Source organism: Bison bison, unplaced genomic scaffold (genome assembly GCF_000754665.1).
Source record: "Bison bison bison isolate TAMUID 2011002044 unplaced genomic scaffold, Bison_UMD1.0 scf7180017864486, whole genome shotgun sequence".
In the NCBI taxonomy this organism is placed as follows: Eukaryota; Metazoa; Chordata; class Mammalia; order Artiodactyla; family Bovidae; genus Bison; species Bison bison.
This window is the reverse complement of record NW_011495046.1, coordinates 4,509,647-4,520,405: the sequence shown is the minus strand read 5'-3', so window position 1 is coordinate 4,520,405 and position 10,759 is coordinate 4,509,647. Positions and strand designations below refer to the sequence as shown.

The 10,759-nt window shown below is 34.3% G+C and overlaps 1 protein-coding gene across 2 annotated transcripts in view; it reads right to left on the bottom strand.

The window, feature by feature from the left end:
• Nucleotides 1-10,759, bottom strand: part of PAPOLG (poly(A) polymerase gamma) — a 34,213-nt gene that overhangs the window by 12,323 nt on the left and 11,131 nt on the right. For both annotated transcript variants that reach the window (XM_010862953.1, XM_010862952.1), the window contains exons 4-13: nt 10,393-10,474; nt 10,057-10,166; nt 8,202-8,255; nt 6,304-6,415; nt 4,075-4,164; nt 3,324-3,462; nt 2,712-2,784; nt 1,880-2,000; nt 1,451-1,535; nt 698-751 (exon numbers count right to left, since the gene is read on the bottom strand). In XM_010862953.1, coding sequence (XP_010861255.1) covers nt 698-751; nt 1,451-1,535; nt 1,880-2,000; nt 2,712-2,784; nt 3,324-3,462; nt 4,075-4,164; nt 6,304-6,415; nt 8,202-8,255; nt 10,057-10,166; nt 10,393-10,474 — 920 coding nt within the window. The remainder of the gene's footprint in view (nt 1-697; nt 752-1,450; nt 1,536-1,879; nt 2,001-2,711; nt 2,785-3,323; nt 3,463-4,074; nt 4,165-6,303; nt 6,416-8,201; nt 8,256-10,056; nt 10,167-10,392; nt 10,475-10,759) is intronic.

Below are 10,759 nucleotides of genomic sequence, written 5' to 3'. Positions count from 1 at the left end.
TATTCCCATCTCTTTCAGAATTTTCCACAGTTTGTTGTGATCCACACAACAGTCAAGGGCTTTAGCGTAGTCAATGAAGCAGAAGTAGACATTTTTCTGGAATTCTTTTGCTTCTTCTATGATCCAAATGATTTTTGGCAATTGGATCACTGGTTCCTCTGCATTTTCTAAATCTAGCTTTACATGTTCATTAAAAAAATTCAGTCCAGTGTATTAAGAGACCCTGTTTAGAATATCATTCAAGTAAATGAAAAGTTACTTAGTGAATTCTGTTTCCTCCCCTTTCTTTTTCAAGAAGGACAGATCTGTTTAATGCACTCTTGATCTAAAATACTGCCTTTTAGGGCCGTGAAAATAGTCATGACTGGAGTATGTGTGTATATATATGTGTGTCTGTATAGACATTATGGTTATATACTAGGTATCAGAATCATTCAAATGCCTCACAATTTTGCTTAAATCTGACTCTGAGAAGTGACAAAAAGCAAAAGTCTGTGCATATATCCTTATCTCATGTCACTTTCAATTCTGAAACATTAATTTGACGGCATTTCTTAAACATTGATACTCCATGGTCAAGTACAACAGTCACTATAATATTTAATAATTGAAAAGTAAGAAAGTGTTTTAGAAATGATAAAGCATCATATAAACATGTTATCATTACATAGTAGGCAGAGAACTTGAAATGCCTTACCACTCTAGATGATTTTCTTCTGTTGATGCACTGGCAGTCAATACTATATAATGTCTGTAAAGAATTTTCAGCAACAATCAGGGGGGAAAAAGCCATAAATCATTGTTAGAGTTTGACTTTCCATCATTACTTTTTCTTTCTTTTTTTTTTTTTTAATTGACTCAACAGAGGTGAACAGTTTATTTGATATTTAAAAAAAAATTTTTTTTCATAATAAATTTTTATTAGAAGAAAATTTAATTAACAAACTTATACATTCAACATGGTCATGCCATTTTACACAAACATACAGTCACTGCTGCTAAGTCACTTCAGTTGTGTCCAACTCTGTGCGACCCCACAGACGGCAGCCCACCAGGCTCCCCCATCCCTGGGATTCTCCAGGCAAGAACACTGAAGTGGGTTGCCATTTCCTTCTCCTCATCATTACTTTTTCTTTCTCCCTCCCAATGAACAAAAAAGCTAACACAGGCACACATTTATGAAAATTAAAACACGCTGATTTTCACAAAATTAATTCTAGACCCTCTAATTAAAAACCATTCACTAAAACCAAACCCCACAAATACTGGGTTGATACTACTAGAGTATAGACTTTTCTTATCACCTAGGGTTTCTGCTAACCTATTGTCTACCTAACTTGAACTATTCAAGTGACAACTGTCACCTATTATGTATTAACTTTGTAAGTTTAATATTCTTCCTTACACACACACACACACGCGCACACACAAAATGCAAAATTTCAAATACCTATACTTTTGGAAAAAATTTGGTGGCTCAAGTAGTTTGGACCAATCTGACTTCCCCTGAAGAATTTCATCTGTGACTGCAAGACCTAAATAGAAGAAACACAGATTCTGAAAATTCAGCATCACTCAGCATCATAGCTCCTGTATTACCCTTCCCTCAAAGCTCTAACCCCACCAAATCCCTAAGTTAAAAAAAAAAAAGTATAAATTTATTATGTTCTTTCTTAGAACACAAAAGTCAATTTCAACCAGACTGGAGTGGCTCCATTTTTGGCCTTTTAATATTATCACATACTTTGCAAAAACAATTACTGAAAAAACACATTTGAAAGAATTTTTAGAAATAATAGGCATAACTGCAATAGAATAAAATTGTTGTCAACCAAAACTTGTGGGAATATGTATAGGGCAACAGGGCTAACAGGTTTACCTTGTTTAAATTCTTCTACCATTACTGTTCGAGTTGATGTGGACACATTATACGTAGAATTCTGTTGTGGGTAGGCAGGGGTGATTATGGGCATGAGATGATACCTATCTGATGGATTTACCTGTGAAATTAGAAGCAGAATAATTGATCTATTCTCCTATTTCAGTTGTCCTCACTTCATTTCCCCAAAAGTCTGAAGAATATGAAATATATTTTAATACTACATTTCCTCAATTCTAAGAAGAACATTTCCCCTCCCCAACTACATTTATTTCTGAAGTCAGATGTGTATGATAGTCAAACTTAAATTGATGGTACACTTTATAAACAAAGGTCTTTTAGAACCAAGGAAATATAATAGTAAGTGCAAAGAGGATTATCTGGTCCAATGGTCCCTTATCCTCTTTCCACACCTTCCCCTTGGTTACCCAGGAATGAGTACTCTAAAAAGCAAATTAAAATGCAAGGTGAGAGTTCTGCTATCGTGGGACCACGAAAATCTGCTTTAAACTGTACTGCAAAGTACATGTTTTATATATGTCAGTATTTTATTATTAGTAACTAATTACTTGTAAGACAGCTTTAAACAACAGATTATGATATCCTGGTTGATACAACCACTCATCAAGTCTTATACGGGTGATTTTTAATGCCATAACATTTGGATCAGCATTGGAGACACAAATTATCTGCACCAAAAAACACAGTAGAGGGAGGGAAAGGACTATAGTTACATAGAAGGAAGATGAACTGGAACAGCTTTACTCTTCAAGTTCTAACTTTCACTTTACAGAAGTGTCCTTTTCCTAGAAAGCTTTAATAAGTTACATACCCGAGGATCCCAAACTGGCAAATTCAAATTGCTTTCTTCTGGTTGCTTCAGTAGCACAGGATTTGGCCATTCCCTAACATGAAATAGGAAAATAAACTCATGTAAGACCTCATTTCAGGAACTACATGAAATGTTAAAAACTGCTTATTTTAAAGCAGTGATCTCTGAAAGGGCCAAATACTGCTTTGCCCATTAACTTTAACTAATTGAAATCTGAAATTTTTCTTTCCTTCTTATTTGCTTTCATGGACTTAACTCTGATAATTTAGTAACAGCAACAGCTAACATTCACTGAGAATACTCCTAATAAATACATGGAACAGCTATGGTTATTATCTCTATTTTACAGATGAGGAGATTTTAACCTATATAGAGCTAGTAATTAGCAGAGCAAAGACCACTCTCACTAGCTAAAGGCCCACATTTACAGACCCCCTAGAAGAAAGCACCATCTGGTATCCCATCATTTCCTCAAATTTGATGTTTAAAATTTAACTTTTAAAAACAAATGTAAGACAACAGAAAAAGTATACGCATAACTCTTAATTTCCAAATAAGTATACACATAGGCAGAAGTTAGTAAGCTGAGAAAATATGTATATGACTACTTACCATTTGGAAAAAACTAAGAAGAACTTATGAACTAAAGTAGAAGCTGCTGCATTTGGATATAATTGGCAAGTTCTTGCAACCAGCATTGCCCAAGAGACACCACCAAGGAATCCCAGCATGTTGGAATAAATACCACGTCCTAGAAAATTAATATAGTTGTTAATTATTGTTAGGACCTACTATCCATGACATTCACGTATAAAGAACAGCTTAAAGTTTAACTGCTCTCCTAAGATTTGCTTGGAACTCTCTTCCATCATAGAAACATTAAAATCAACAAGCAGACCTTCATGACAGGATCATTCTTGTTAGTAACCCTAAGTCACTCATCTTATCTCCTACTTTGCCCTTCAATACAGAGTGCTGTAAGGTAAAAACAAAATGTTAAAACTATCACTGTAGGTGATACAGTAGGAATTTACTGCACACCTATTATATACTAGACTGCTGACGATGGCGATAAAGATGATTAAGATGGTTCTGCCTACGGAGAACTTGAAGATGAGTAAGGATCTTACTCTTCAAGTTCTAACTCATTCTAACTCTCTGGCTGAAACCTAAGATGTAGAGTCAGGGGCTTTTAGTTTTCACCTATGGAAGAAAAAAAGAGTCACATCTGAAAAAGAAAGAGCCCCTCCAAAACTTACTGTACCTCAATCCCCCACAGTAGTTTCCTATGTCTGTCTACCATGAACAACTGAAAATTGTAATTTTATAACTCAAGGTAAAATTAAAGACTTTGGATACGTACGTTTTGCCCATAGTTTAACTGCTCTTAGGGTGAGTCTGAAAGTTTCTTTATTTGGCACTAAATGCAAAATTTCATCAGTAACTCTACATCCTGAAAAACACAAAGCATTCATTTTTCATTATGCAACAAATTCCAGTTAATTCAAACAGCCTTTTAACTTCAACTCTCAAATGCTAAAAATATCAAAGGTAATAAAATATGAAGTTTAATTTCTCCATGTAAATTTAGGCCTTATATAAAAGAAATCACTTTGCTTATAAAGAATTAAACAGCACATAGGTAATGCAATCTAATATTAAAATAAGAGATGAATCTGAAATTATTTTTCTCCACATCTGGCTTTACTGTTAGTCAAATGCCTCTAAGTTAGAAAACTATTATTGCTTTAATGCAAACCTTATCCACAAATACTGTAGTCTATTGCTGCTCTGGAAATATAGCAAAACACAATGATTAAGTTAAAGAAGATACTATAAACCAGTAGTTCTCAAGGTGTGGTCAGTGGACTCTGGGGACTCTATTAGGTCAAATCTATTTTTGTAATATTAATGTGTTCTTTGACTGTTTCACCATGTTAAATTTGCACTCATGGTGCGAAACCAGTGTTGGATAAAACTTCTGGGATCTAAGCAGTGAATCAAAGCTGTGCCAACAAAGTGTACTAGTAGACAATATCATCTTCACCACAAGTTTGCAGTTAGAAAACAGGAGAGGAATTTGTGTGATGTCTGAAGGTGTTCAAGGTAAGCTAACTATGTTCTTTTTTTCAGGGAACATCAGTTTTAGTAGAAGAATGATTGACACACAACTGTGGTTATTCATTTTTGGGTATTTAGCAGACATTTCATAAAAAAATGAACAAAATGAGCCCCTCACTTTTAGAAAACCAAATGATGAAATTTATTGAAATAAAACTCAAGCTTTCAAGTAAAAATCAGAATTTTGGACAACTAGTATTTGCTACTATGAGCTTGACAGCTTTCTAAGACCTAGGCTTTTCTGATGAGACTGGTGGTGATAGTGATGAACGTGATTTTTTAAAATTATTTTATAGTAGTTAGTATTTAGAATATATAAATAACTTTGTGAGCCAGTATTTTCCACATACCTAAGGCATGATAAGACAGAATCATGCACAGGTAAAAGATCCATTCAAAGAATCAGACACACCAATATATTTTAATGTAACAAGCAGACCTTTTGTAACAGTGTACAAAAGTTAACTGATAACACTTTCAGGTTCTATATTCTAATCAACACGTAAAAAAGATCACTTTTAATTCAGCAGAAAAGGGAACAAATTACTGATGTATGCTACAAACATGGATAAACCTCAAAAACATTACGCAAAGTGAAAGAAGCCAGACACAAAAGACCATGTATTATATGATCCCATTCATATGAAATATCCAGAAAAGGTAAATCTACAGAGATAGAAGTGGTTGTCGGCAACTGGAGGTTGAAAAGGGGAATAACTGCAAATGGGTATGAGGGATCATTTGAGAATGATAAAAAATGTTCTAAAATTCTACTGTAGTGTACAACTGTGAATATACTGACTACTAAATTATATACCTAAAAAAGATGGATTTTATAGTATGTAATTATACCTGAAAAAAGCTGTTAAAAAGAAAAAAAACCTGTCACTGGTCAAGTTTTGGTGTAGTATTAAATATCCACAATTATGTGAAAGGGTATTAAAATACTCCCTTTTCCAATTACATATCTTTAAGAAGTCAGAATTTCTCCCTATGCTTCAATCAAAGTAAAATTTTATGATACTGACAGTAAAAGCAGATATGAGAAATTAGTCACAAAAATGCGAAAAAACCTGCCACTCACACACAAAAATATACCTATATTCACTTATAAATGGATTTATTATAGCTATTTTTAAATGGATTAAGTAAATACCTTAAAAATTTCTCAGTTTTTATTTCTAACATGATATATTGATAAATATAATTCACGTAAATGGAAGATCTTGGGAAGGGGTCCTCAAAAAATGTTTAGAGTGTAAAGGGGTCCTGACACGAATAAGCCTGAGAACCACTGCTATAAATATTTCAAATCTATGTTTTATGATGGTTAAATGTGATCAGATTACTTGTATAAAGAAAATTACATCATTTTAAACTAAGGCTAATTCTTATAATAGTTTTGCAAAAAGATCTCTCTTTGTCCAACTATTTTCAAGCAGGTTTCTGAAATTTCTTTTTAGAAGCTTACCATTTAGGCTGCGAATACACCTTATATCAAGGCTTCTTAGTCGAGAGTCATCTCTTAGATCTAAATTTTCTGATATGGTCTGTATTGCCAATCTTGCAAAGACTAAATCAATCTTTGGAAAAATGAAAAGAGAAATATTACTTTTTCTCCTAGTCCATTCTCTCTGTCTTTCCCATCTCAAAAATGTTCCAAAGGCCTATGCAGGCAACACCACATTGGAAAATCACTGCAAAGTTTTGGGAGAACAGTTTTCAAATGAAGGAAAAGCATTTTAATTTTGCCAAGCATTTAAAAAAAAAAAAAAAATCAAAACCATATGAGTGAAATTTCTAGATAAAGATGGCAGATTCAACACATTTACATTCATTCCCTCTTGAAAGCTCACTAAAATACTGGCAAGATTTTGTTTTGTGGTGTTCTAGTGTTATTGTTTTTAAAGGCATAACCTACTAGGTCAAAGAACACAGTAGGAGACAACAGTAAAAACTATGAAAGCTGGAAAACAAATGTTTTTGGACAAATGTAACAGACTGAGCAGATCTAAGAAAGCAGAGATAAAATGTATCTAGGAAATAAGGACAAGAAACTGTAAATAAACTCATAAATAAAAAGGAACACTTAGAGAATAAAAAAGTATTCATAGAAAATAAAGTATGATGGCAGAAATGAAAAACAAGAGAAAAGTTTAAAAGATGAGACAAGCCCAAAAAGGAGAACAAAATATGAAGACACAGTTATAAGTAGGAAGGAAGAAGTTTAAAAAAAAAAAGGCAGTCCTGGGGGTGCAAAAATGTTAGGAGTTCCAGGAGGAAAGAAAACAAAGGCAGGAAACACAACAGAATTCAATACAATTTCCAAGAGCTGAAGGACAGGTATTTCCAAATCAAAGGAACTAAGTGCCTTAGCACATTTGTTTGAAAAGATACATGGCAAAACAGAGTGTATTACCATGAATTTTACAATGATGAAGACCAGGTGGAAAAAAGAAAACCACACAGTGGCCAAAAAGACAGAACAGGTCACATACAAAAAATGAGGAATCAAATTGGTTTCACATTACTCAACAGAGTATGGGAACTAGATGACAATGAAGCAAACAAGGCCTTCAAAATCCTAAGAAAAATTATTTCCCACCTAGAACTCTATACTTAGCCAACATATCAATTTGGTGTGAGAACAGAATAAAGACATTTTTAAACATGCAAGATCTCAAAAATATGTGCTCTTTTTAGGGAAGCTGGTGGATGAGTGCCTCTAAAATGAGAGCAAGTCAAGAGAAAAGAAAACTAGAGAAGCAAAAGGAAATCCCAGGATCAGTGAAGAGACAAGTCAGAATGACAGCTGTGTATCACTAATGGAGACCAATCAGAGTAGATCTGAATAGATGAGAAGAATCAGTGAGATATTTTTCCAAGATATTAATGACAGAACACCTGAGAAATCCAAATCTATTTAATGGAGATTTAGACAACCAGGAGAGACTAGTTTGAATTAGTAAAAGTATAAAAATCAAGGAAACAAAACACAAAACATTAACTTCCGAGAAAACAAAAGTCACATAGCAAAGAATAGTACATTTTGTGCTTAGTTTTGAACTGTTATTTATAAGATGGTAATAACAAAAACAATGAATACTGCTCTAACTAAAACTATAATAATATAATTATTTTAGGAGATTGTGGGAACAAGACGGATGTGTATAAAAATAATGGGGGCAGGGATGGAGGTTGGTTCATCTTCCATGGTGAGGAAGGATTCACCATGACTAGACTATTTGATTCCTTAAAATATGGGCCTATGTAAATCTGATTTTTAAAAAATACAAAACAGTACCAAAAAAACACCCCATACAGGTTAAATAGTTTAACTGTAAAGTCAGAAAAATAGGTAACACTTACTTCAATTCCATCAAATTCAAATTTTATAACAGGCACAAAGGCATCTTCTACAGCCTGCAAAAGAAGAAAACAATTATAACAAATAAGGTGTAATCTTTTCTCTGTCCTTCCCAAATGCCAATAATGTGAATACTTTTTCTCCCAATTTCTAACTCAGTAGAAAATGTGAAAATTTTCTTGGTTTCTCATTCTAGGTAAGCAAGTACTTCCACACTGTGACTGTTATCCAAGATATGCAAGATATCCATCAGAGTAGTTATCTAAGTTATTATCCTTCTAAAAATACTCATCAGAAACTGGCAGGGAAAAATGCTATCATTTGGGTATTTACTATTTGTTGGAACTTAAATTGAAAACTGATTATTTACCAAGAGCCCTAGTGTAAAAAAGTATCAGATCTCATCACTAATTTAGCAAAAAAACCTATAGTTTGGATTTAGTAGGAATGTTTCTCTAAGCCCTCCTAATCCCTCCACCTAATGAATTCTTAACCTCCTCCTCCATTCCCAGAAACCCAAATAACAAGATCCTCTGAGCTTCACCTTATCCAAGCACTTGAAATTACATTAAAACCGTCTGCTGGACTTCGTGGTTCAGTGGTTAAGAATCTGCCTATCAATGCAGGGGACACACATTTGACCCCTGGTGGGAGAAGATTCCACATGCTTTGGAGCAACAAAGCCTGTGCCCTACAACTACTGGGCCCAGGTGCCTAGAGCCTGTGCTCTGCAACAAGATAAGCCACTGCAGTGAGAAGCTGAGGGCTGCAATGAGAAGTAGCCTCTCAACTCGCCACAACTGAGAAAGCCCATGAGCAGCAATGAAAACCCAGCACAGCAAAAATAAAAAATAACTAACTAAATAAAGTGTTTAGTTCCCCCAATCCCTCCATCCCATAAACTATGTTTTGTTCACTCTTGTATTTGTGGGACTAAGGCCATATTGGATGAATCACTGGGGCTGAGATTTTATTTGCTGAATGAATAGCTAGATATACACATAAAGAGTTACTAATAGAACCTTACACATAATAGGAGCCACAATTTTATAGGCAACAACCATTTACCAGATATTACAGTAACTGATTTATGTAAATTATCTCATCAATCCTCCAAAAAACTTTATAAGAAAGTTATCACTAGCTTGTCATTTTATAGCTAAGGAAACTGAGACTCAGAGAGAATAGGTAACTTGACCAAAATCCACTATTTAATATGTGGTAGATTTTAGACTCAATCAAGATCTGTATAACTAAAAAGCTCATGTTTTCATATAAAATGGAATATTACTCAATCTTAAAAAGGAACAAATCTGAGACAGCTGAACTAAGGTGGATGAACCTAGAGCCTGTTATACAGAGTGAAGTCAGAAAAACACAAACAAATATCCTATGTTAACTCAAATATGGAACCTAGAAAAATGGCACTGGTGAACCTATTTGCAGGGCAGACACAGAGTGGGGAAGAGGTGGGGGACAAACTGGGAGAGTAACACTGACATATATACGCTACCACGAGTAGAACAGAGAGCTGGTGGGAAGCTGCTCTGTAACAAAGGGAGTTCAGTCTGGTGCTCTGTGACAACCCAGAGGAATGGGATGGGGATGGGGAGGGAGCGAGGCTGAAGAGGGAGAGGATACATATCTATACTTACGGCAGATTCACGTTGTTGTATGACAGAGATCAATACAACATTTTAAGCAATTATCCTCCAATTTTAAAAAAAAGCTCATGTTTTAACTCACCATCCATTATTTTAAGATATAGCAACTTTTAAAATATATCAGTCATCACAAGCCCTAGCTTTTGCTGTTATTTGTTAACAAATTCAAAATATTAAATAACAGTATACTTACTCTTAAGTTTCTAATGCCATCTTGATGTTTCAACTTTTCAAAAAAAGACTGAAAAAAATCAGATCTCTCCACATGTCTTGGGGCTACACAAAGTGCATCAATGTCAGCTCCTGCAAATCAAAGTGTTATTAGGAACAGTATATTGAGTATGTATTACATTTTTATAAACAAAAACATAATGTACAGAAGAAACTATGTAAGATGAGTATAGGAAAATGTTAACACTGATTAACTCTGAGTGATGAGATAATGGGAATCCCCCCCCCTATTTTCTAATTATAAACAATAAGTTTGTTATTCAAAGTTCTTACCAGTAAAACACAGAAAAGGAATTACCTTTGGTGTGTACTCCAAGTCTATAGGAGCCAAAAGTAAAAATCTTTCCACCAACAGTAGCCACAACAGAAGGTGGAAGATTCTAAAATAAAATAAAAAAATATAAAAGGCATTCAATTATTCAAATTATTTAGCATTAAAACTGCCTAAGTGCTCTAATAAACACTGGTGAGGATGTGAAGAAAAAGTAATCCTTATAAACTATTTATGGGAATCTATCAATCACGATGGTGTGATCACTGACCTAGAGCCAGACATCCTGGAATGTGAAGTCAAGTGGGCCTTAGAAAGCATCACTACGAACAAAGCTAGTGGAGGTGATGGAATTCCAGTTGAGCTATTCCAAATCCTGAAAGATGATGCTGTG